Here is a 27,966-nt window from a genome sequence, read left to right on the forward strand (position 1 = left end):
TTTATTTACTTTAGTCAGATATACAATCGCGGTGAGCATTAACAATCCATTTATTAACTGAAACTGCATGTACTGCAAATCCTTTTAACATTTTATTTTAGTCACATGACCTTCGACGAGATTCAATATCGTACGGAGGATGTTGCAGAAAATGTCACTTCCGCTGATCTGGAAATAGAACTGTTATCTCTCCGGAGGTGTAAATGATGTACACTCCCCTCGTCCGTTAAATTCACCCCCATGGCAGCAAATGAAGGGTTCGAGAGGGTTCGTAGCCCTTTTGATTTGCCAACCCATCAGGTAATTATTTACTCAGAATCTGATCCTTGTTCTTATTTTTATAATACTTTCTAGTTTTCTACTCTAACTAAACTAACCTAGTATTGTAGTAAACGATCTGCTACTATTTTCACTTTGTTTTCCCCATTTGACGCTCAAATGGGGTCAAGCCGGGTCAAACCGAATGACAAGTCAGTTATTTCGTGTGTCAAATATAGTTTATCATTTTTGCAGTTAATGGCAATACTATATATTATAAGTTGCTAAATACTAAATTATAATAGGTTTTAATTGAAAAATCTAAAATATCACCCAGCTCCTTGGCTAATTAAATCCGCAACATCAATCAAGGACCAAATAATCCTACAACCATCTTCAATAGAAGGCTTGATCTCGCTTTAACTACGTACATCTTATCAAGGCCTTCACGAAATACCCTGCATATTGCAGCACTAATTTCAATTGGGTACAAGCCCAACTTGTCAGCCTATCAGATTCCTCAATCGTCGCGAATACCAAGTCTCGCGCTTTCAAGCGAAAATGTCTACCTGTGATAAGCGAGTTTCAAAGTTCAAGGTTCATTCAATGTCAAGGTTTCCGTAGATGTCACAACCTCTGATTGGACGCTTCTGCTCACGTGTCTGTAGATAACATAGAGCTATAAGTTCGGGAATTGTGAAGTAAACAAGCAACGGCTAGATGTTGTGAAACTCGCAGTCGTTGCTTCAGGAACATGCCCTACAACAGGACCTGAAAGCACCAGCTAGACGGTGTCATTCTCCAGAAAGTCAACAACCTGTACCTAGGATTGACCATATCATCCGACTTGAAATGGGGAACTCGTATTGACAACATATGCTAAAGGGCCAGCTCGACATTAGGCTTCATCCATCGTAATCTTTACCACTGTCCTCAACGGACCAGGAAATCAGCCTACATCGCTGTTGTCTGATCGACACTTGAATACGGAGGCATGAATACCAGACAACTCATCCAAAAGACAACTCATTTCAAGACAACTCATCTCAATATAAGATAACTCATCCAGTATAAGATAACTCATCCAGTATAAGACAACTCATCCCAAGTTAGAAGACGACTCATCCCAAGATAAAAGACAACTCATCCCAACTTTAAAAAATACTCATCCCAAAATAGTTTTGTTTGGTTTAATACATGTGCTGCCTCCTTATATACAACATTGTTAGTAGAAGGTAAAATAGAAGGTTTCCTTTTCTGATTCTTGCCTTTTTATTCATTCTGGTATGCCAACCTACAACATCCTTATTTATCCCTATGGTTCTCCCCAAAACACTCCAGGTCGAGATGGTCCATATACTGCCAGTGATCCAATTGTCAAATATGTAGCGCATAGGGTCTGTGGCAGCTTTCTCCTCTGATTTATCGAAAGTAGGTAGTATGTTTTCCGCAGGTAGAAAGGGTAGAGCCAGTACATTTCTACAAAAAATAATGGAAATGGAAAGCACAGCCATGTATGAGTACTACTACTCAGTTTAGTTAATTGATGTTTGTTAATTGATTTTCTTTGAAGTGCTTCATGCTGAAATATAATAAAATGAACACAACTACCAATCTGTTAAAACAACAAAGTACTAAAACATTAATACAAACAGTGAAACACAACCATCAATTTATTAAAACAACAATATCAATTTGATTAAAACAACATTATCAATTTTATTAAGATAACACATTTTCATTACATTGGGATGAGTTGTCTTGTAAGTTGTATCTCAAGTCTCGACCTATGGTTTAAAGTTGGGATGAGTTGTCTTCTAACTTGGGATGAGTTGTCTTATATTGGGATGAGTTGTCTGTATACCGGAGGCATCATATAGGACAAACTTTGAATTTTGAAAGGATCCAGAGAAATGCAGCCAGGTTGATCACAAGGGATTACAGGACAAGGACGCCAGCCCACAGCACACCATATTCCTGAAGCAATGGTCCGAGAAATCCCTCTCTGGCCATTGCTGGATTGACTTCTGATACTTGAACTTTTGAGAGAGTATGTCTATTCTTCCCATTCAATCAAATCTCTCCTACATGTAAGTACAGCAACAGCCCTTTGTTTAATCTGGGGGCCTTCCCTAAAACTTTGAACAGTGATTTAAGGTATTAAAAACAGCGAAAGTACTGTTTGTCTCCAAGCAGTATTGTTTACATTGTGGCCGTATTGATAGCCTCGTTTGTCACGCAATTAGTTTTTCTGCAATATTCTGCTATGCACTGGGTAATTGGGCGTAATAAATTTTGTGAGTCATGACATAACGTTATGTAAACATATCTGGAGCTCTGTTTAAACCCGAATGATATTGTTATGCAGTTAGGTATTGGTTGTTAATCGAACTATTGACCAGTCATTATTTGGAACAGTAATTTGCTTTCATTACAGCAGTGTTTGAGTGGGATTAGGTCTAATCAATTGAAACACTGCAAGGAGTATGTGTCACACAGGTGTTAAAGAACTTGCACCCACCATTATGACAAGAATGCTGGAAAGACTTGTGGCTCACATTCCTCTTTAGATGGTTGAGGGGCTGGTACCAGTGATACCTTCTAATAAATACCCAAAACCTATCAGAAATAAACGTATAACACCCAAAAATTTGCAAACTATAATATAACAAACATTGTTGAAAATTCTGCTACTACCAAAACGGGGTGTTTCACAGTAAACAACACGAAAACTGACATTCACAAACATTCATTCTTTATTAGAACTGTGATAATAGACTGGAACAAATTATCAGACAACCAAGTGTCATCATCATCTGAGGAAATCTTCAAAGCTCACATCCACAGTCATAGTTTATAGCGCCCCTTCCAACCCATCAATTAAATGCCAGCAGTGGTTAATTCAATGTAACCATAATTCTCTATTAATTGGAACCCCCCAAAATGGACGAAAATGGATAACAAAAAAAGCACATAGATACATGTTTTAATGTAATATGACGTATATAAAATGATTTGCATTCATTTTTGTCCGGGTCGCCTTTCAAAGAGAGCAGGGGACTATTAAAATGGGTCTGTCTGTCACACTTTTTGGGGACACAATAACTTTCCTTTTAATTGAACTAAAATGTTCAAACTTTGTGTAGGTGTTTATTAGGTGAATGCCTTGACTGAGTTCGATGATGAGCATTTTCTGCCCAGACAAAGCAGAGATACGCAATTTGATTGGTCGATGCTTTGGGACACAATAACTTTGCTTCTAATTAAGTGAGAGTGATGAAACTTGGTGTATAGTTTCATTACATCAATACCTTGACTAAGTTCGATAATGAGCATTTTCTTCTCAGGGTAAGCAGAGCGATAAGCAATTTAATTGGTCGAGACTTTGGAACAAAATAACTCTCATTCTAATTGAGTTAGAATATTCACACTTGGCGTAGCTGTCTATTAGGTGAATGCCTTGATGGAGATCGAAGATGAGAATTTTTTGCTTAGGGTAAGCAGAGATAAGCAATTTGATTGGTTGATGCTTTGGGACACGATAACTTTAGTTCTAATTCATTGAGAGTCAGGACACTTGGTGTATAGCTTTATTACATCAATACCTTGACTAAGTTCGAGGATGAAAATATTCTGCTGAGGGTAAGCAGAGCGATAAGCAATTTGATTGGTCGAGACTTTGGAACACAATAACTCTCTTTCTAATTGAGGTAGAATGTTCAAACTTGGTGTAGGCGTTCATTAGGTGAATGCCTTGATGGAGTTCGATGATGAACATTGTCTGCTTACGGTAAGCAGAGATAAGCAATCTGATTGGTTGATGCTTTGGGGCACGATAAACACGGAATATAGATTCATTATATCATTACCTTGACTAAGTTCGATGGTGAGAATTTTCTGCTCAGGCTAAGGAACGATAAGCAATTTGATTGGTCAAGACTTTGGAACATAACAACTCTGCTTTTAATTGAGGTAGAATGTTTTGACTTGATGTAAATGTTCATTAGGTGAATATCTTGACTGAGTTCAATGAATAACATTTCGAGCTGAAGCTATACAGAGCTAATCAATTTCATTGGTCAATGGTTTGGGACAAGATAATCTTGATTCTAACTGATAGAGAGTGATGAAACTTAGTGTATAGTTTGATTGCTTGATACTTTTGAAAAAAAAAAAAATGTGCGATTAATAAATGTGTGTCATCTATTTATTTTGGGATTTCGGCGAGGGACATCAGCCTCACTGTCATCCTCGGTTACCCAGTGTACTCATTCCGTTCTACTCCACTATACCCTTGGTTAATCCATAGGGTTTCCACGATTTCAAATTATCTGCCCTGGCCTAGAATGTGGCTACAGTCTAGGAACCAATCATAAAACAGTTTACAAACCAATCATTTTGCCTTCGTTTTTATAAGGGTAGATAACCTTATTCATGTCCATTTACTGAATGATTTATGTAAATAATGTATATATTTATAATTTATTTATATTTAATTGTATTATCAAAATCTGTAGTATGTGTTTTTGATTTCAAATATGTATAACATCTATATGTTTGACTTTTGTTATTATTGTTACTATTCGTTGTTTGTCTGAAATATGTCATTCTGTTATGTTTATTATTATTGAACTTATACTTGGCAATTTGATTCACACACTAACACTATTTATGGAATAACAATCACTGGTTTATTAACATGCAACGTTTCGACGATGATACTCTCGTCTTTATCAAGCAAATATGATGATTCACAATTACTTGTCTATGATATCACATGAACATAGAATTACCTGGAACGAACGATTCTAAATAACACTAATGACTCTACATTATTTTATGAACGTCTGGTCTTCATTAACATAATATATAATTGGTTGTTAATAATTACGCAATCCTAACATTGTCCGATGAGAGTTACTTACCTTTGCCAACTTCCTTTTCAAATAACAATTTATGGGATTGGTCGGTAAAAATAGCACAATTATCAAGGGCGGATAACATAGATTAACCCAGGATATAGTGGAGTAGAACGGATTGAGCACACTGGGTGACCGAGGATGCCTCACTGTTGGCTTGTTTTTTTTTTTAAATTGTTAAAGCTACCTTACATATACTATTGTACAATAAATTTAATATTTTCATTTTAGAAACGCCTGCGCCATCTGAAGTCTATATGGATGAGAAACTTACAATGCAAAAGTTTTAACAGAAGTGAAGTTAGCAAGATGGATGCTTTCTTTACTCTGCATAAAGATGAGAATTCAGAAGGTAAGTAGTTAAATTTCACAGATTATTGTAGATTCTAAATCTGTAGTGGATAACTCATTTGTGTATTCATTATACATATTTCTTGATTTATTTGTGTCAAAGTTGAATTGGGTTAAAATCGGTGTGGTAGAAAAGTATTTTAGAGCATCTGAGATATGTCAACTAATTTTGAGCAGATTGGTGTGACGTGTAAAGTGTATTCTAACTTGACATGAATTAATGTCAGATAGCTTACAATTATCTTATGGGGTGGTGAATTTCTTTTCTTTGTTTCAGCTGTATATAAAAGTGAGAAAATTATCGGATCAATGGTAAGTAGTACATTTATACAGTTTAATCTTAGCCTTTCTCTCAATATCAATAATTTGCATAAAGTCCATGAGTAGGGGAAGGGGGGGGGGGGGTAATATGGGCATGAGGGTAATATGGGCCATATACAGCTTGTCATATGACATTTCTTTAAAATATTATTTACCAAGATCTCTACATCCTCTAACAATTTCCCAGATACATTACACAAAAAAGCTCAGTATTTTAAACATTTCTGTGTTAAAGTTTTTTGGGGGTTGAAGACCATTAGTCCATTTCATGAAACATTTACCTTGTATTAAAGAAAATCTCTTCTGAGCATTAAGATAGATTTTGACTGTTAGGCTCTAGCTTGTAGTTACAACTTACAAGGAGAGAAGTCCTGGTCTATCTTTATGAAATTTTGACTTACCTAATCCTTGTCATTTGGGGTTATATGGGACATGCAAATTGTGGTGATGTGAGCCATGGTTCATATTCCGCCCTAACCATTAAAAATAAATTGTCCACAGAATCTTAACAAATTTCTTGTGTAGGATTTGTCATATACATGTAAGCTAAAAATATTTTTAGCAATTTAACTTTATTTGTTTTAGAAGCATTATAATGACTATATGGGGGGGGGGGGGGTAATATGGGACATTTTTTTTTGCTGTGGAATATTTCATAAGTATAATGATTCGATAAACTAAACTTATATCTTTCAATTGAAACTGCACTCCAAATTTTCATTTTGTTCTGGAAGCAGTCAGCTCATATATATATTACCCCATCCAATTAGCAACTCACATTGTCCTTATATTTTATAAATTGAAAGATGAGTTCAGTAGCTTTAACTAGAAAGTTGATGTGTTTCAATATCACGTTAACATCGAACATAGAAATCAGTTGGCAGAACGATTTACCCAGTACTATCCAATTCTACCCAATTCACAATACTAAGCCAATACTACCAAATACCAAAATATTCTGCCAAATTATTGTTAAAAACTGAATTATACCAAAAAAAAAAAAAAAAAAAATTAATTTGCGGAATTAGCAAAGATTGCACGTTAAACTGATATGGCTATTTATAGTATCTAGAGTTATGGCCATTGTTTCACTTTGTAGAACCTTGTGAACACTCTACTGACAAAAGTTATGTTCGATCTGCATTAACTTTATATGCATTATTTGAATTAGTACAACTAAGAAATGTATCAAATTTCACCAATTTTAGACAATTTTTGTCCCCCGCCTTTCGAAGAAAGCAGGGTACTATTAAAATGGGTTTGTCCGTCAGTCTGTCTGTCCGTCACACTTTTTGGGACACAATAACTCTCTTTCTTATTGAGCTAGAATGTTCAAAGTTGTTGTGGGTGTTTATTAGGTCAATACCTTGATTGAGTTCGAAGATGAGCATTTTCTGCTTAGGGTAAGCTGAGATAAGCAATTTGATTGGTCGAGACTTTGGAACACAATAACTCTCATTCTAATTGAGCTAGAATGTTCACACTTGGTGTAGGTGTTTATTAGGTGCCTTGATGGAGTTGGAAGTTAGAAGATGAAAATTTTCTGCTTAGGGTAAGCAGGGATAAGCAATTTGATTGGTTGATGCTTTGGGGCACGATAACTTTAGTTCTAATTAAGTGAGAGTGATGACACTTGGTGTATGGTTTTATCACATCAATAACTTGACTAAGTTCCATAATAAGCATTTTCTGCTTAGGGTAAGCAGAGCGATAAGCAATTTGATTGGTTGAGACTCTGAAACACAATAACTCTCCTTCTAGTTGAGTTAGAATGTTCAAACTTGGTGTAGGTGTTTATTAGGTGAATGCCTTGATGGAGTTAGATGATAAACATTGTCTGCTTATGGTAAGCAGAGATAAGCAATCTGATTGATTGATGCTTTGGGGCCAATAACTTTGGTTTTAATTAAGTGAGAGTGATGAAGCTCCGAGTATAGATTCATTATATCATTAACATGACTAAGTTTGATGATGAGAATTTTCTACTTAGGCTAAGGATCGATAAGCAATTTGATTGGTCAGAACATTAGGTGAATGATTAACATTTCGAGCTAAAGCTAAACAGAGGTAAGCAATTTCATTGGTTGATGCTTTGGAACAAGATAACTTTGATTCGATCTGATAGAGAGTGATGAAACTTAGTGTATAGTTGATAATCAGTTTGATTGCTTGATACTTCTGAAAAAAATTAATGTGCTATTAATTAATATGTGTCATCTATCTATTTTGGGATTTCGGCGGTAGACATCAGCCTCACTGTTGGCTTGTTTCTATAGTTATGGCCCTTGTTTCACTTTGTAGAACCCTGTGAAGTGTGAATGACAAAAGTTATCATCCGATCTATATAAAATTTATATGCATTATTTAAATTAGTAAAATGAAGAAGTCTATCGTTAATTACTTCTAGAGTTATGACCCCTGTTTCATTTTGTAGAACCTTGGTAAATGCTCGAACGTCAAAAGTTATCATTCGAGCTGTATTAAATTGATATCAACATCTTGTAAATGCTCTCATTACCTACAAAAATAAATATGCCACAACCCTTGTCGACTGCTTGGACAATTTAGCTTCTGTTTTATTGTCTGGCAACCTAATTGGACATTTTTTTGAATACACAATACAAGAAAGAACCATGGCATTTTAATTTCGAGCTACAATATTTACTGTGGTGCTGTTACGGCATTATACAATTTAGGTCACCTATAAATATTACTTAGAGGATTGTGTGTAGATACAATGTTATGAACTGGTGTCAAACAGATGAAAACAAATTAACAAGTGTAGTTGTATGAAATTCGTTAATATATTATGGCGACATTTCAAAGTATTTATAGTCGTTGTTAACCCCTATATCACAAGGGGGGTTGGATGGCCGAATGCTTAGCGTGTGCACTGTCATTGCTAAAGACCCCTACGCCCAAGAGACTTATTGAAATAAAATTGAACCATGTGTTATTCCCAAAATGACCTAGTTTGTGTTGACTGGATGTTAAACCCCATTTCTCGCTCTCTCTTATATATCACAACAATTTTGGAAAGGTATATACATGACGTCAGTGATATGCGAGTATTGTGGTCTGACACTGAAGTCAATTTACTAAACATTAAGAAACATATAGTACAGGGACACATTGATTGGCATGTACGTAAAAGACCCCTTGACAGTTGGAATTTGAAATCAGAGTAGGCTGTACATGTAGGTTAACTCCCATTATTTAATATATTTTTCAGAATCCATCATGGAAGAGTTTTGATGTAAGTTTCTTTGAAGATAAACTGGACACGATTTCTAAATGTATCCTTTTTGTAAAAAAATTTCTTGTCATAGAATAAAGCCATATATCTATTTTATACCTATCTGAAATCATGAATATTAATCAATTCCAACTATGACAGGAAATTCAGAAAACTTTTAGAAAATATTGTTTCTATACCAGATGTTTTTGTTCCTGAAAGCGCTTTAAAAAAGATCTACATTGATATAGGACTATAGATGTGAAATCATAATACAATAATCAGGGCCCAAAATCTTATCATTTTAGTGCTCATTTTACTGTTGGAATATTTAAGGTCATTATTGGGGAATGCTTTTGGTACATTTTCAGATCTTTGAAATCAATATATTTTCCTTTGTGGGGGCCATGGCTCTGGACTTGCTACTAGAATGTCCAAGGTTTGAATCCTGGCATAAGTTAGAAACTATATTGTGAGATCACTATGTTTACATTGATTTGTGCCAGTCAGTGATTGGAATAATAAATGTAAGATTTAATTAATTTAAACAAATACAATTTTAGTCAAAAAGACCACAAATAATTGTAATTGGCTGCATATAATGGATAATTTCAAGATAATTATTGGAATAATAAAGGGAAGATTTAATTAATTTAAACAAATACAATTTAAGCCAAAATGACCACAAATAATTGTAATTGGCTGCATATAATGGATAATTTCAAGATAATTATTGGAATAATAAAGGGAAGATTTAATTAATTTAAACAAATACAATTTAAGCCAAAATGACCACAAATAATTGTAATTGTCTGCATATAATGGATAATTTCAAGAGTTATCAAATGGTCCAAATTTTATGAAAATCTAACAATACTTTACCTTTTTTTATGGGCATAAAAACTCTCGCAAAATTGCTGTTTTCTGGGAAATTACCCAAAATAGAAATGAGTTACTGATTTACTTTTGATCGTATAATTGTTTTTGAAAGTTTTTCCAAAAAATGCATATGACGATCAGCAGCTTTAAGTAAAATTTATATAAAATGATTCGAAAAGAGAACATAAAATGATTCGAAAAGAGAACATAAAATGATTCGAAAAGCATTTAAATTTTATGAGATTGAGATGTAGATATTATGTTTCTTTAACATGGTATTTGAAGATGTTGTTATAAAGATATGGATTGGTATTGGTAAAAATGTTAAATTATTGGTGGATTTGCAAATTAATCTTGATGGTCTTATGTTTTTGGCTGATAAGGTTTGTTTGGTTTTTTTATGTTGTAAGTTACTTTTTGCAGTAATTTAATACAAAGTCATATGAAGTTAATACAAGGAGGCAATTATTGTTAATTTCATGACACATTTATTAGCTAGGTACACTACATTAATGGCCTAGCCTAATAATACAATATAAAGGACTACAAAATGAGAGCAGTGTTGTAATGATGTGGCAACGTTTCCTCACTATTCTCAAATTTTTAATTTCGTTTCGTTCTATATACTTTCGATGGCCTACACTACATGAAGATCTGACCAGTTGTTGTGATAGGTCACGTCAGAGGTCATACGAGCGGCAAGTGAGCCTATCATGTCAGACATTTGATTAACCAATCAGCATTAGTGTTACTAGTGGATTACCCACAGTTCCGTGCAAAACACGCCTAAAGCTCGCCGTAACAGACCGTTTCATTGGTTAATACCTCACACTATTCAGAACGCGGGTTATATAACAACTCTTTCAGATTCTAGTGTAGTAAGGACAAGTAAAACGAAATTTGACCATCCTAATAACACTTTTAAACCTGCTGATTTAACCAGTCAATGATTGAATGGATGAAGAACCTTGGGATACATTATCTCTTAAAGCACTAAATTTATAGATATGTCTATTTATATAGCGCCGAATCCACACAACCATAAAACATGCTCTTAGTGCACCTGTTAACATTAAATTGGGGCTAAGTATTATGTCTAAAGCATTTCCTGGACCATTTACTGAATAGTTCAAATATATAGTTTAAATTCCGCATTTGCTCTTAGATAAACATTAAATCAGTTTTACCTTGGCAAGTGTTCTGTTGACAAGACTTTATAAGCAATATTTTAGTCATGACAATTCACTCCGACCTCTTCCAAATCATTTTTAACCAAGCAAGTCGAACATGTGTTTTTTTCTCTATTTTTAGTTACAAATGGAAGGTGTTAAGTATACACCTAATACAGTCATATTTGGAATGTTTGATAAATACTTTGTAGATTCAAAAATCATCCAAACACTCACAAAACAGGTAATGTCAATTTTTTTTGTAACTAATATTACTACCAGTATATATTTAATTGTTTGGAACAATTCATTGTTAGATTTGAATTCTTGTAATAAAAATATTTATTAGTTAGACCTTTGGTGTTGTAATCATTGTAATCACAGTGAGCGGTGATCACTACAAGAGTCAATCGCTGCAACTTGATTTTTATGCAAGAAGATGATAATTGAAATTGGTTTAAGGTCTTGCTTTTCAGCACTATCTGGGCAAATGAAGACTGAAATATGCCATACAGTGTGCTATGAGAGAAATTTGCCCGGACATCAGCATTGTGTCTACTCTTTGTTGAACTCCAGTTGTTATGAGTTCTTCGTTTTATGTCCCATCCTATCAACTAGATGCTGTTCCTTGCCAGACCATCGATGCAACACTGGCGAGAGGAAACCAGGCTGGAAAATCCAGAGGAACTTTCTTGGTCAACACCGGGAAAGAATCCAGGACTTCCAGGTTATGAGCCAGTATCTTACTCACTAAGCCACCAGTGGCTCCAAGACATATTTGAATTTGTTTACCACATTTTACAAATAACGTCATTTCTGTTGGTGTGGACTTTCATGTGTAATTAGCAATCATATTTTAAGTGTCTACTAGACAACAATAGAAAAAGTTAGGATAGTTTAGTGTAACTAATTTTTGGATAGATCAATATTCTCCATTGATTTACTGAGTAGTGATTCTGTTTCGGTCATATATGCCGGACACAATCTGATTAAAATACAGATCTATATTTCGTTTCGTTTTTTATACTTTTGATGGCCAACACTACATGAAGATTTGATCAGTTGTTTGGGGAGGTCACGTCAGAGGTCATATGAGCGGCTTTTGACCCAATGACATCAGCCATTTGATTAACCAATCAGCAGTCATGTTTCTAGTGGATTACCCACAGTTCCGTGCACCTCACACCAAAAGCTCACCTTAACAGACCGTTTCATTGGCTAATCCCTTACATCATCCAGAACACGTCAATGATAACTCTTCCAGATCCTAATGTAGTAATAACAAGTAAATCGAAATCTTGAACTATGAAAAAACGAAACAAAATCGGATCTGTGTTTTAATCAGATTGTGCTGTATATGTCGATTTGAATTGGCAAAAGTCTGACTGCAAAATGCTGAATCAGACAGCAAGAAGATGTAGTGAATATAATGTTGAGAGGATGACTGGCCTAAAGTATCTCTAATAGTATTGATAAAGTAGTTATGTGAGAAAATTAGGAACTACTATGTGTTATAACAAATTATCAAAAAAAAATTGTCGCTGAAGTCTGTTCATATTAAAGAGGAAATGGTAGTTTATATTAATCCTATTTCCTGAAAGTGACAGTGATTTCTATTCACCCAGTTCTGGCCTGCAACCTGAACTAATGATGTCTGATGGGCAAAATTTTGGGACATAAAACACTGTACTGAGATATTGTTATGTTGGCTAGAACAGTTACTTGCCATTTGAAACTAATGTCTACAGTGTATAAGCCAATCAGATAGTTTGCTCTGTGTAGGTTTTGTGGATATTTGTTGTTTCATCAGGCACATAAATATATTTAAGATTGTTAGAGCTTGCTACAGATTACTCTAAAACAAACAGCCTTGTTGACAACAATCATTTATTATTTAAAATATTTCAGGAAGAAGAGGTAGAAAATAAAAAACAGTTAGCCGTTAAAATGTTGCATGTTTATTTAGCCAACCAGAGACGTTCTTACAATTCCAACTCTTTAACAAGGTAACTATGACAGTTGGATAATCTAAATCAAAATGTAAATTTAATTTCAATATCTTGCTGGTAAAAATGAATTTCATCCATGACCTATTATTATATGATTTTGTTTCTCTCATCAGAAATGACAAAACTATTTTCATAAACATGTCAAGATACATATAGGGGTTTATCTTAAAATAATCATTCTCCTTTTGATTTATTTCATAAACTCATTGTTCATAAGTTAAAGGGTGTAAAGCTTTATTCTTTGGAACATAAGAATAGACAAAAATGCATCTAAGAGCACATATTAATGTATTGATTTACATTCAATTTCTAAAAAAAGGAGTGATGGGCCGATATCAGATATCGACTGTGAAATATATTTTGGCCGATACAGATACAATTACCGATAGTGATGGATATAAAACTATAACACATTAAAATGTTTCAAATGGCATGATAATCTATGTAGATATATGTCATTTGTCGGGAAATGCATGGTACTATTTTACCTCAGAAATCAAAACGAACGCTGTGTTTTTGAAGTAATAGAATTGGTTCACGCTTCCTACGCAATCACAAATACAGTCTATCTATTATGAACTTAATTATTTGCTGTATCATTAATAAATAAAGTCGAGATTATCATATTTTAAGTGTTGAATACGCTATAATTCCCTAGAGTTATCGGCACCTGTATGTGAATGGTTCATGCGATAGCTACCTGACCTGTCTGTTAACAGTGGCAATCACGTGACATTCTCTCGCGATTTCTAGAAGTATAGTTAAAAATAAAACCATCTAATGGAAACTCATTTGTTGTTAGTATGATCTATATTATAAGTTATTATTTATTGATATAAATTATGTCTAAATTTTTTAAGTAGCCTAGCATAACAATACAAATAACTAAATTATTTCTAAATTTTTATCGGCATCTACTGATAATAATCACGTGACATCCCCACTTTCATCTTTCATTCCAATCACACTTAAACCATGTGATATTTTCCTGCCTTTTCCAAGACTTTTACTCATTATGATAGTGTCCAGACAGTACCAGCAGTGAACTAGATAAAACGCACAAAAAAAAATGCATGCCAGAAGTAGTAAGATTTGGAACTATTTCATGTTAAGTGACATAACAGCACAAGACGCTTCATACCAACCCGGTATGCAATTTTCTTTGGTTTTATTGTCGAGAATCGTGATAGACAAATAACTGTTGTGAGGACCATTGTTTATTTCATATAGTTAATAAATTTGTTAATACTTATCAGAAACAATTTAAATAAAAAATTTAATAGCCTAATTTAGGTATTGTTCTAGTTTGTGATCAGCACACATTGAAAACAGATCGAAGAGGGATCTCCGCGACGACTGACTGTGTTCTCCAATTCTATGATTTTGAACATCATGCAATTGGCTTATTCCCTATTCCAATGAAAAGGTTTATCGGGTGGACTGTTGTACGTTAATGTCTGTCTGCACGTGCGCAGAAATGGCATTGAGAGAACCGAACTCTCAATCAGGATTTAAAAAATAAAGGAGACCGGTAAGGATTTTGTACTGTTTATTCTGTCCCTTTTACAACCCTTATGAGAGTCTTGTATTACCGGTACTTATAAATAGCAGCGCGTACGGCAACTGAAATAAAACTTTTATTTGTTATACTTTATCAGTGATCACCTAGAAAAATCTTGTGGATGGTTGTAGAGGCTAAAATTGTCCGATAGACTTAGAGAAGCCTATTGATTTTCTATGATTTCTAATTATTTCTGCCAGTTATTGCCCTTGATATTTGTTTTAGCAATCTTGTGGCTTTATTTTTACACACAGTTTTTATGTTCATGAAATGAAGAAGTCTTTAGTTACTTTCAGAGTTATTGCCCTTGATCACTTTTCAAAATCTTGTGGACCCTCATGCGGTTAAAGTTGTTTTCAGGTTCTTTTAAATTTGTTGTGAAGTATTATTGACATTGGAGGACAGACTCTCTCGATATTCAACATTCTGCAACTTTCAGTTCCAGAGTTACAACCACCCCACCCCCTTTGCTGAAATATCAAATTGGGTCAACATTGCTGCTGTGTGGGTGTATTTCCACAATTTTCTGGTTTCCTCTGACTGCTAAAGACCCCTACACGCAAGCAAATTATTGAAATAAAATTAAATCATACATGTATGTTAGTCCCAAAATGACCTAGTTTGTGTCAAGTGGACATTAAACCCCATCTCTCTCTCTCTCTCTCTCTCTCTCTCTCTCTCTCTCTCTCATTTCCACGATTTGCGATACTATATTTCAATTTGGTATGAAACATTGAGATCGGAGAGGATGCACACTGTTGATTTTAAACATTTTCTATTACTTTCACTTTCGGAAAATCTAGTGAAAATGATAGAGATCAGATTTCTTTAAGGAAAATTTGGTCAACATGCCAATTTTCCTTTCGTATCACCTGCTTCGTGTGGCTGTCTTTTAATATTTCTTTGTTTTTGACCAGAATCCATACCATACTAAGAGCTGTAAAACAGACCCAAGCTTCTGTACGACGAGTACATCAACACATACAAGATAAATTAATAGCAGCACAACAACTAGACGAGAAGGTCAGTATTTGTTCTTAAAAAAACTAATCATGGAAAAGATCTATATTATTATTAGTTACTCGAAGAATGATTTAGAATATTCAAACCTTTTTATTTAATTGAAATGATGCATTCTCATATTTTCATCTGTTAGTCCCGAAATGACCTAGTTTGTCACTTGTGTGTTTAGTGAACTATGTCCCCACAAGATCTGGCATTCTAAGAATCTGAAAGTAGTATTTAATTGATTATAGAATATTGGGAGATATACCTCCTAAATCAACCACTAAATTGAAAATGAGCTATGAGTAGGGGTGTCACTGGTCTTTGACTACTAAGATTCTGTCTTTTTGTTTCCATTATTGAGAGGTTAAATCAAAGTTTGGCAATAAATGCAGATTTACCATACAAAGGTAAAAAAAATTAACATTGTCAAGCTGTTGATTTTCAACTGTTTATTTTCAAGTTTTTGTAAATATATATGCATGGTTTTGATTTTATTTTCAGTTAGCAAAGCGAGAAGAATTATTACTGAAAGTAAACCAGTTAGGTAATGAGTTGATTTGGCAGACGACGAAACTGCAGACTGACAAAGATACGTTTGATAGACAGCATAATACAATCAGATCACGATGTAAGTCCTAAAACACAATGGGATTTCTCACTATTTTCTGTAATTATGATATTAAAGGCACCGTATTCTTGGCTAAAAGACAAATACAAACTTTTGGTTATACACATAAAAAAGTGTTGTTATCAAAATGCATTTCAATGCTTACATGTATGTCTTTTATTTGAATTTTAGTTTATTTATTTTATTTGTCAATTTAATTTTCTTTACCATATTTTGTAAAGTGCACGTGAGCACTGGAAGTTGTGTGCTATAAAAATGTACAATAATAATAAAAACTAGACCTGCTTGGCAGTGCTGAACCGGCTTTCAGGAAACAGAACGGAAGAAATCATATGAGAGTCCATTCACCGGGCTATTCAATGATACTTTAGCTGTTTTGATCGGTTTATATCCGATGGAGAAATCACGTTTTTGAATAAAAAAAACATCATTTTTTCAAAATATTGGATATTTTCAACTACAGTGGACTCTGTCACATCCGATGTCTGATCACTCCGGATTGCTGTGACATCCGACACGATTTTCATGTCCCGATTTATTTCCTTATTACTTCAGCCAAAAAATCAGTGGTAAATCTGCATTCTGTATGTTCCGGATTCTGACATCAATCAGTCGTCCTGTCACATAATTTCCATTGAATCGACACCGTATAATCCGTACGGTGGGTGTGAAGCATCCAATTATCGGTGAGATTAAAACTCAATGGGTGTGAAGCCAGAAAAGATTAACAAGCAATCACCAATCAATTATCAGTGCGAATAAAACTCGCAAGTGCCGGTCTGTGTTGATTACTTTGATAATGTTATAAATTTTTGGTTGATTATTTTACAATTTATAATCTCTTGTAAGAGTGCGCTTGGTATTTGATTTTAGTTACTCATGTCAAATAGCGCGACATTATATTATAAAAATAGTTTGATTGAAGAATCATTATTATTTATACATTATTGTATTCAAAATGTCTGAACGTCCTGCAAAGCGTGCCCGAACAGATTTGACATTAGATGTAAAGCGGCAACTTATAGCAGATTTCGAGAAAGTTCCACGACCTGCGCAGAAGGAATTAGCTGTGAAGTATTCAATTGGCCAAATACTTCCGGTTTTCGAAGTTACAGTATTTCCGGTTTTGGAGAAAGCTCGGTATTCCCACACGCTGTGTGATCCGAAATATTGTAACGATCCCGTACGATGTGGGGATGTGACAGAGTCCACTGTACTACCGGTTCACGGATCATTATTGGGATAGTTTTGATAAATGGTTTGGGCAATGGAGCATTTTCAGTAACCTAATGATTTTTCAAATTTTTTCAAAGATTGAGGTCCTTTTTGGACAATTATACTATTTCTAGGCTTTTACTTTTGGATGCACACAGTAGAACACTGATAGGACTCTGAGGAACAGACATTTAAGACATAAAAGTGTCTCAAAAGGCTGCAAATTGGAAAATACGAGATTTTCGGCGGACCATGATTTATTTCGTAATTGTCGGATTCGTATAAATTGGATGTCATAAGATAGACCATCCATAGGACTATCCAACGACACTTTAGTCCGGCGGTCCGGCGTCCACAATTGCTTGTGGACGCTCTATAGGCTAAAGTTAATATCCGATTGACTTTAAATTTATACACATTGTTTAAGGTCACGAGATGAAGAATCCTATTGATTTTCAGCGATTTTCGATAATTACTGTCAGAGTTATTGCACCTTGATCACTTCAAAAAATCTTGTCGATGCTCTAGAGGTCAAAGTTAATATCGGATTGACTTTAAATTTATACACATTGTTTAAGGTCATGAGCATAGGCGTACGGGCAAATTTTTGACTGGGGGGGCGGTGGTGGTTGGTGCCCAAAAAGTATAGTTAGCTTCTTAGTATGTTACATAATAATAATAAATTTGCTGTTAAATTGGACACATTCAAGAACACAAGTTAATATCCGATTGACTTTAAACTTATACACAGTGTTTAAGGTCTTGAGAGGAACAAGTATATTGAGTTTCAATGAATCTTTATGACTTGAACAGCTAAATCCACGATGTTAAAAGTTTTGTATACTAAACATTAGCATGGGGCAGAACTTTATATAAACCAAACAAATTCTAATGGTTTTCTGATAATTACTTAATGAGTTGTTACTCTTAATCAGATTTTAATGTATTATAAATGTTTTATTACCGAAAAAAGTAAAAATATGCGACAACTCTTGTTGACTGCCCGTAAGATTTAGCTGCTGTGGGTGTATGTTTCGTTGCCTGGCAACCTATCTTTTTGGACCAGCCATATTTTGAAATCTGATCATTGTATCTGTATAAAGTGGGTATCATACAGTAGTCCAATTACCGTTTGACCCAACGATACCTTAATTTGTTTCATCCGTTTGATTGGGCGTGTGGTTTCATGTTCCAGAAGTTTCAGAAACAACCATTTGACCATAAAAACAAAATGAATCTTACAAAATGACAGAAAATTTACAAAAAAAGTAGAAAAATAAAGGGCAATAATTCTGAATGACACTTATATTACTATAATAGGATTGACTTCAGCTATCCTAAAAAGTAGGTCAAATTTGAAAATTCTGAACAATAACAAAAATTGTCTCGTAAACAATGTGTTTTCCATTTTTGAATGATAGAAGTCAACGAAGAAGTTTCGAAATTTCAAAATGTGATATTGCTATTGTTTAGGAAAAGGTTCAGGGATTCCGAAAATGTCTCTTGTTTGAAAATAGGTAAAGAATTGACAAAAACTACGGCAGATTTTTAATTTTGGGGCACTGCACAAATTTCAGCCACTTCCGGTCTGCGCAGAAGTTTCAGAAATAGTTAATCACATAATTAATCACCACCTAGTTTCCCCATAGAAAATTAGGTACCAGATTGGTATCTGTTACAGGTACCGAGAAATAAGCTCCCACGGTAAATAATAATAATAACTAGATCTGCCCAGGCAGATATGTAAGCTTGCATATTCAGGGTCACTCCCTGCCACATGTCATGGGTTATATAAAGAATCTCAACAAGAAAAAATAATTATTAAAATCGGTCAAAAACTCACGACGTTATAAGCTAAAATATAAGCTTTTATTAAATAGGAGACAAATTCAGGTAACTATGGCCTGTTCCAAGTATTTCCAAGTCGTTAATGTGGATTTTTCACTCGTATACAACTTTGTTGGCACGAAAAATGTCAAAGTGGAAATTTGAAATTTTGAATTTTTCAAATACTAAAAATTCGACCTTATGTATTAATTTCAGAAATAGGAGACGAATTCAACAAACTACATCCTCTTGTGTTTATTTACAAGCCCGTTAATGTTGATTTTTCACTATTTTTCATATTCAATTCAAAATGGAGATCATCAGTTGACCTATATCAAAATCCTGCTCTTAACGGGTTTTTTTTCAGGCATTCCTTCAAGGATTCAGAAAATGTTACTCCCATGTCTGTCATTAAAATATTTCAAAATCTTTAGGGCTTTTTCATGTTTTAAGATGGTGGCACTTGCGGTTCAATCGATAGAAATCATATTTTGTGTACGCATCAGTAATGTCTTGGATAGTACAAGGCAATCTGACCTATATTATGTCAATTTATTTGAAAACTTTGATCCTTAATTTCTACAAGGGGAGATAAGTTAAGAAATTTCTAATGACATCTTTCAAGTCGCATCAGTAAGATCTACTTACATTCCAAATCGCGCAGATATTAAGGAAGTTGTCAAGTTGGTCTATACTTCTGGGACGAATTTTTGAAATGAGAAATTGCAGGTGAAAATGAATTTTGTCAAGGTGCTCAAAGAAAAAAGAATTAGTAAAATAGGTCAAAAAACAACAAAGTTACAACTATGCATCGTCAGTTCTTTCGTAAAACTTGGTACTTTTAACAGAAACAATAAGTTTTAATATGAAATATGAAAGCTTAATAATAATAATTTTAGTAATAACAATGGTCTTTCATTTTATCGTATTACGATGAAACGAATATTACTGATATAAATTTGAATACTGTAAGGGAATTAAATATGAAAAATAACGAGGTGCATCTGAAACTGCATGCTTAAATTACTATAAGAGTTATGCCCCTTTATTTTTGGTAAAATGTCTGACAAGAAAAAATTTGAAATCCCAACACTGATTCCAACATAAATTGAGGGTAGCCCCTTAACTTTTCAAAATTTTGCAAAATAAGGACCAACCTAATGTGGGCGTATAAAAAGAGAAAACCTAATACCAAATACAATGAAGCAATCGAAAATATGCTACCAGTACTGGCATTACCTGAAGGCAGTAGTTTGCCAATTGACATCATGAGTTAGAACGTCAATAATGCTCTCAATAATGATTCTATCCAAACTTTTATCAAGATTACTATCTAAGGAACACCTTTCAGCACTGATTTCTGTTGGTTTCTATTGCCTGTCATCCATGAAGTTAACTTGACAGAATTTAATTCAAAATACATAGAATTTTGACAATATTAATGTTTATATATTTTGACAATGTTTACACTTCATGTATTTCAGATGAAAAGTTAAAAGAGAATAAAAATAATTTAAATATTTCTAGAAATAAATTAGATGAGGAACGGCAGACGTATAATCAACAACGGGAGAAATGGATCAAAGAGAGCGCTCAATTATTAATACGTAGAAAACAGCTGATTGGTGATCTAGCTACATCAGTCTTTCCTATAATAGAGGTAAATACAGTAACTCTATGTCAGTCTTCTTTGTCAAATAGGTATGTTCAGTTTTCCGTGACCTTCTATTCCAGACATAACTCCCCATTTCTGAAAACCATGTTAACATGGGTTATAAGATGATGAATCCTATCAATATTCAACGCTCCATCCATGGCAGACCATTCTGGAAAGGATGAACCCTATTGATTTTTGTTCAGCAATCTAGGAATTTCTGTTCTAGAGGAATATTATGTGTCAGGAAAAGCTTGTGAATAGATAGAGGTTAGATTTCTTAAAAGGTCCAATAGCTTAATCCTTATCAAATTTGGTCAATATCCAAGTTTTTCTTTCATATAAGCTACTGTTGAGATAGTTGCTGTATAGGCATATTTCCATGCTTTGTATAGCTATCTTCTTTATTTCAGTCTGAGAAACAAGAGATGTATATTTGTGCCGTAAGATTACCTAATTCAGAAAGTTATCAAGGTAGGTAATAGATAATGTCGCCCTGTGTCGTTGGGTGGGTGTTGTGTCTGTGTATTGCTCACAGGCCACAATTCTTAATGGATCATCTTGGCATACTTATTCCTTTACCCGAAGGATGATCCCTATTGTTTTGGGTGCATGCCCGACTTCCAGGGCCATAGCCACTCACAATATTTGCCTGTATCACATACAGGCATTAATTCTGAATGGATCATCATGGAACTTGGCAAACTTAGTTATACCCTAATTGATTTTGTTGCATGTCCCCTCCCGCCCAGTCCATTGCCACATCACCTACAGGCCGCAATTCTTAATGGATCATCTCAGAATTGGTTAACAATGTGAAGATGGTTTTATAGTAATTTATAATGACAAAATTTAAATTTTATTTTAGGACAAGATGAGATGATGATTGCTGTGGCACTAGGTTACACATGTCACCTGACGTTAATGATCTCTCAGATTCTATCTCTACCTCTACGTTACATCATGGAATTCCGTGGTTCACGATCACAAATACGAGATCATATTCATGTTAAATTAACAGAGAAAGACAGAGAGTAAGTGATGCTTCTTTTTTTTTAAAGGCGGGATTTGTTAATGTATGACCGTGTTATCAAGTTTAGCAGATTGTAAATATACATTATAACAATTGACAAAATCTTGGAATAACGATTTGGCGATCTTAAATGAACATTTAACCCAGCAAATGGGTTGAAGCTATTTGATTAGCTATTAGAGTTCAAATTTCAACCAATCAACAGGCAATCTGTTTTGGAAGCCCGATAGTTCTTGATAAAACCAACAATTTTATTATTGGATAATTTAGATTGACTACAGCACATAGACAAAGACAATTTATGGAAATGAAGTGACTGTGTTAGGTTGACTTCTGGATCGGTATGGCCAACTACCCTTTCATGATATGTAAGTGAATTTAGTTAATGCATATAGCTTGTGGACCCTCTACAGGTCACAATTGTTTTTTTATTTTGATTAATGTTCAAATGTAAATGAGTTTGATTTTTGTTTAACATATTTATTTCAAATTTAGTGTGAAGCATTGGGATCATGAGGGGATGAAATATATCCATATTCAGAATTCTGTGACCTTCTGTTCTTAAACATGCTTTATGCAAGAGCTAAATCTGCCTATTGCAGGTCTTTTTTTAGACCTGAAATGTTACCTAAATTATTAATTGACATTAATTAACTTATCCAGATCATAATCAACTCTGGATTTGAATACTTTTTGTGATGGATAATTTAATATAAAAATGGATAATCAAGACTTATTTATTATTGTACCAACGTTAGTAATGATGTTCGAGGCTAGCCTAAAATTGAATCGCTAATATTAACTGAAATTTTCAGCATATTCTGTTTTCATATTCTGTTTTCTATTTTTTAACTATTATAGCGAGAAATGTCCCTTTAAGTTACCCTTTTTCCGAAAAACCCTGTGAACGCGATAAAGGCCCATTTTTTAACTGATTTTTTTGCACCTACATATTAGTGTTGGCATATTATATAGGTCGTCCCACTGTGCATATGTGCCTCCATCAACAATTGACTTGTGAACCTGTTAGAGACTACAGTTTCTGACAGATTCTTTTCAAATTTGGTGTGAAGCATTTTAGTCATAAAAGGACAAATCCTTTCACACCAAAGTTGTGCCCCCTTTCCGAAAAATCTTATGATTATGATAGAGGCTGTAGTTTTAACAGATATTTTTCAACTTTGATGTGAAGTATTGGGAAAATGAGAGGATGAGCAAACAAATTAAAAAAGAGATACAAATTTGACTTTTTTTGTTTTCAGTTTTCCACTGTATGGTAAAGGAAAAGAGAAATTCCAGTTTAATTATGGTGTATTTTTATTGAATAAAAATATAAGTCAGGTTTGTTCTATTTAATTATTCATTCAGCAGTAGGTTATTAAGATTTACAAAAACAGTGTGTAAAAATATTGTCTGATGGTTTATTGCAACTAATCGCTTTATTTGTCATTCTGTTTCATATAACTTGTACGGTAGCTATATTTTTCATCACTGTCAGGTGGTTTAATGTAGTTTTATTTATGACATATTTTGACAACTGCTTTTTCAGACAAAACCTATAGAGTGACTGTATGTAATGTCTTTTGAGTTTAAATTCTTTAAATTCCCTTATTTTAAGGCAGGGATTGGTTGGCAGGTAACATCTCAGGCAGTAAACATGAACTCATACATGTACAGTTTGTTCTGTGTATTGTTTAACTATCTCATTTGTGTGCTTCATTTTATATTAGGATTGTATGAATAATTAATCAAATGGAAATGATTATAAAATTAATTGTGGGACATAATTTTATGTATTTGATCGTCTCCTGTTCTAGTCATCCTTTTTTCTTATTTCAGTTACGTTTTTATTGTGGTTTAGGTACAAGTGATTTAAGATTAACGTTACCTAATTTAAAATCTTTATTAGAATTACGGTTAGGGGTTAAATGGTAAGTATGCATTGAATTAGTTATCACTAGATGCTGATTTTAGTATTCAAATATTCTTAGCATTATTCGAAATCTATTTGAATATTGGATTCAATTCAAAGGATCACATTTGAGTCATTGATGCATTTTCATATTTCCAGAATTTTACTTTATTTGTATATTTATTTTTGGATATAAGTAGATTTTATTATATAACTTATGTTGTCGAACACTTCCTATAGGAGAAACATGTACAGTGGACTCTGTCACATCCGACTTCTGAAAACTACGACATTCTGTGAAATCCGTCATCATTTTCATGTCCCGATTTATTTTCTTATTACTTCAACCCAAAAAGTTTTGAGTAATTCGTATTCTGAATATTCCGAATTACAACATCAATCAGCGGTCCCGTCACATGATTTGCATTGTATTAACTTTATATAATCCGGCCTTCAATGCGTCAGTGTTCACTTACAAAAGATTGGCAAGCAATCACCAATCAATTATCGATGAGATTAATGCTTGTGTCGGTCTTTGTTGATTACCTTGATATCAACATAATGCCGCACAAGTGTTTTCAACATCAGAGCCTTTTAAACATTTGGCACCTCAGCCAATTCTACGAATCTAGGGTACCGGAGTCTGCCGATGGTTTGTCGAATGAACCTTTAAAGTTAGTGGCAAAGTGCGAGTGTTGATCTCGGTACCATTCTGCATATGCATTCCGTCTATTATTGAGGGTTATTCTCTGGAAAACATTTTTAATTGTGATGAAACCGTTTGTTTTTTTAGAGCATTACCCAACCGATCATTGTGAGATAAAAATGCGAGTGCTATAGTAACGTGAATATTAAATTTTTGCCACCAAATACATACAACCGAAGAAGATTATACTTCTGGTTAGAAATGGTTCCACTAGTGATGTCTTCCGTCTTACTCCAGCCACAGTAGTGGGTAGTTCTATGCAGTTCCTTTGCGCAAGTTTTTTTTTTAGTCAAATGACTACAAAAAATGTTACTGGCCTATAGCTCCCTTAATTTCCCACATAAACTGATCCCAAACTGTACTGCACATACCTTAACATATAATAAATCAATTCCCATTGAAATAAAGGTGAAGCCTTACCGCATATGAAACCCAACTGCTACGCGAAATTTCTCGCCTACCAAACTTATTTCAACTGGCTGTTGTCATGGTGGCTTTCACATTATAAGAAAAATCGCTTTGAAAATGTAGAACGCATTACCACAAAGAAAAACTGTTCGGTAACTATTTTAGTGGTCCAGTCTTTACTATTTGTGATAGAATTACTTATTTCAATAACAACTGTAGTGTAATGATATGTGTTGACAATTGTGCGTTTGAACCTATTTAAACTTGCGTAAGGAGTCTTAGACTGTATCAATTGTAGCGTTAAACACAGTTTAACGATACATAATTGGAGCTAACTTCCGGTATTCGAAGGTACAATAATACTTTCGGTATTGAGTATTCCGTCATGCTCTTTAATTTTAACGATCCCGTACGATGTAGGATGTGACAGTCCACTGTATGTTCGATATTGCCCATTTAAGGATCTCTTGTTTTCTTATATTGAAATGGTATAAACTGCAAAAAATGAAAATTATATCTGGTTTGTGTATATGTGTGAAGGCAGTATTGAAGTAGAATTATTATACTCGTCAGTGCATCAGGTGGCAATAATCTTAAACAAATAACGTAGGTAAGATACCATCTTGAGCAAGATATCCATGGGTAGAATGAAATTTCATGCAAGCGTTGGCGGACAGTCTTAGAGAAAAAATAATTAAATTAATAGAATAACCATATTGCTTTTTTTTTTTTCCAGTGATCATACTACAACTCATTCATTAACACCATCAGTTTCTGGCGGGCAGACAACAGTTAGTTCTTCAGTGAAAGATGGATCACGAAGTATGACTGGATCAAGCTCAGCGTCGGGCAATACTCAACAGGATCAATCGACCTTGCTGAATTCTCTAGATACTGAAATTAATGAGAGTTATCTTCCCCTTGATAGGCAAATCAGTGAATTTGAGTACCATTCAAAATCTGTTCTAGAACATAAGCAACTTCTCCACCAAGATTCCTATGACAATAAAGGTGAATTTCAAACTAACAGCATAGAAACAAGTAAAAACCCTTTATTTTTAACGTCAGACTTCTCGATTAACGCATCGTCTAGTGATATACACATGCATAATAACACAAATAGTGAACCAAATCAAGATGAAACACAAAGTGACTCATTTGTGAACAGTACTTTTACTGTCATGTCTAAAGATTTAAACGATATTAAGGGCAGTAACTCTGATGATTATGTTAGTTCATCTGAATTTACCGACACTTTGACTTGATAGTGCTTTAATGTAGAAGATATGTATTCTCGATCATTCCAGTCTATATTGTCTTTTCTTGGACTACAATAAATATAGTTTCAACAAGATAATACCATATCAGTTCACCCTGTCAAAGGTCATACAGAGATATCTTGGAAGAAAATGACATTTTCAATAAGTCATTACCTTAACTGTATACACAGATAGTCACTATATACACACCATGGCTGCTGTGCATTTCAGACTAATAAAATTAATTATAATTAAAACAGGAACAATATAGGCAGGAATGACCGAGACTTGTAAACTGGTAGTTCCACCTTCTTGAATTTCCAATAAAACGTTTGGAAAAGTTCTTCTAGTGAATTTCTATGTGATTGTTACAGAATGGAATTAGAAAGTAAAACAATATTTTGGATATTTTGAGACTAACATGTGGTTAGGTTTAATTTTCTATTCTAATGTGTGTAATGTGAAGGAGAGAATTGTTCCCAAAGACTCAATATTTAGCCGTTATGACCAAATTCTGGCTGTTTTGACCAAAGTGAATTTTGGCCGTTGTAGCTGATATGACATCCTAACTTACTTGAAACAAACAATATACATGTAGGACCAAAGTGTATCTAATGACGTGTGCTGTTCAGTAAAATTGTGGATTATTGAGTATAGCTGGGAGATAAAAGTATTATATTCCAGGTTTCATGGATGAAGAAAACACAAAATATGATGCCACGACATAGAAATTAGAGAGATGAATATGTATTTATGAGGTTTTCCTCCTTTTACACTAAACCCAAAATCAATTATATCTCAACATTAGCTTTATAGACCTCAAATTTTCTAGGAAGACAGATTGTCACTCCACAAAACAAATCAATGTATAAAACATACTCTTCAAAAAAAGAAACGCATAGCCCATTTTTCATCATTTTTTTTATTTAACAGGGATCGATGTTTCCATAAATCTTACTTGTTTTTAATGTTATTAAGTAAGGATAAAAGAAATTCATTATTGGTTTTAAATGTAGGGTCACTAATTGTGACTTGAATGAGCCAAGTGATGCCACATCTGAATGAAGACCAATGCAACAACACGATCAGTCGGTTACAAGCAGGTGAATCCCAGACAGATGTAGCCAGACGGCTGAATGTTTCCCAGAGTACCATCTCTCGCCTTTGGGATAGGTACCGACAGCGAAGTTCAACAAGTGACCAACCAAGCCCAGGCCAAACAAAAGTGACCTCGCCTGCCTTGGTTACGTCATTTGCGAGGTCCACTGCAGCATCAATTCTTGGACGACTTAGGAGCTCAGACCAGACAGTCCGTAAACACCTACGTGAAACCGGAGTACGTCCCGTTAGAGCTGCTGTTTTAAAATACGCGGACACCGTCAAATCCGACTTCAATGGGTTTAGACACACAAGGTATGACCACAGCAATGTGGCGAGAAGAGTATATAAATTAGTAATACAAAAATTTGTGTTATTATTTATATGTCTTGTAGAGGTTGATAATTTCTATTTATTTAAATATTGGATATGGAATTAATACATTGGTCTTTTGATTATACTATACAGTTTTTATCATTTGTACTGTACATGTATGTTCAATATCATTGGTTTTTA

The 27,966-nt window shown here is 34.1% G+C and overlaps 1 protein-coding gene across 2 annotated transcripts; it reads left to right on the top strand.

Moving 5' to 3' along the window:
• The first annotated feature begins 4 nt into the window (after positions 1-4).
• Positions 5-27,910, top strand: LOC126831272 (UV radiation resistance-associated protein). Of its 2 annotated transcripts, XM_050561917.2 has the most exons (15): positions 20-300; positions 5,409-5,529; positions 5,806-5,840; positions 9,082-9,145; positions 10,249-10,346; positions 11,275-11,376; positions 13,041-13,138; positions 15,620-15,725; positions 16,212-16,338; positions 20,865-21,040; positions 21,448-21,508; positions 21,903-22,068; positions 23,330-23,408; positions 23,907-23,998; positions 25,830-27,910. In XM_050561917.2, the coding sequence occupies exons 1-15, from the start codon at positions 241-243 to the stop codon at positions 26,356-26,358; spliced, it is 1,914 nt and encodes a 637-aa protein (XP_050417874.1). In that variant the 5' UTR covers positions 20-240; the 3' UTR covers positions 26,359-27,910. The 2 variants fall into 2 exon arrangements, with proteins under 2 accessions (XP_050417875.1, XP_050417874.1); XM_050561918.2 differs by lacking the exons at positions 23,330-23,408; positions 23,907-23,998; positions 25,830-27,910 and adding an exon at positions 22,338-22,423 and having other exon boundaries at positions 5-300.
• Positions 27,911-27,966: the final 56 nt, after the last annotated feature.

This window comes from Patella vulgata, chromosome 1 (assembly GCF_932274485.2).
Source record: "Patella vulgata chromosome 1, xgPatVulg1.2, whole genome shotgun sequence".
Taxonomy (NCBI): Eukaryota; Metazoa; Mollusca; class Gastropoda; family Patellidae; genus Patella; species Patella vulgata.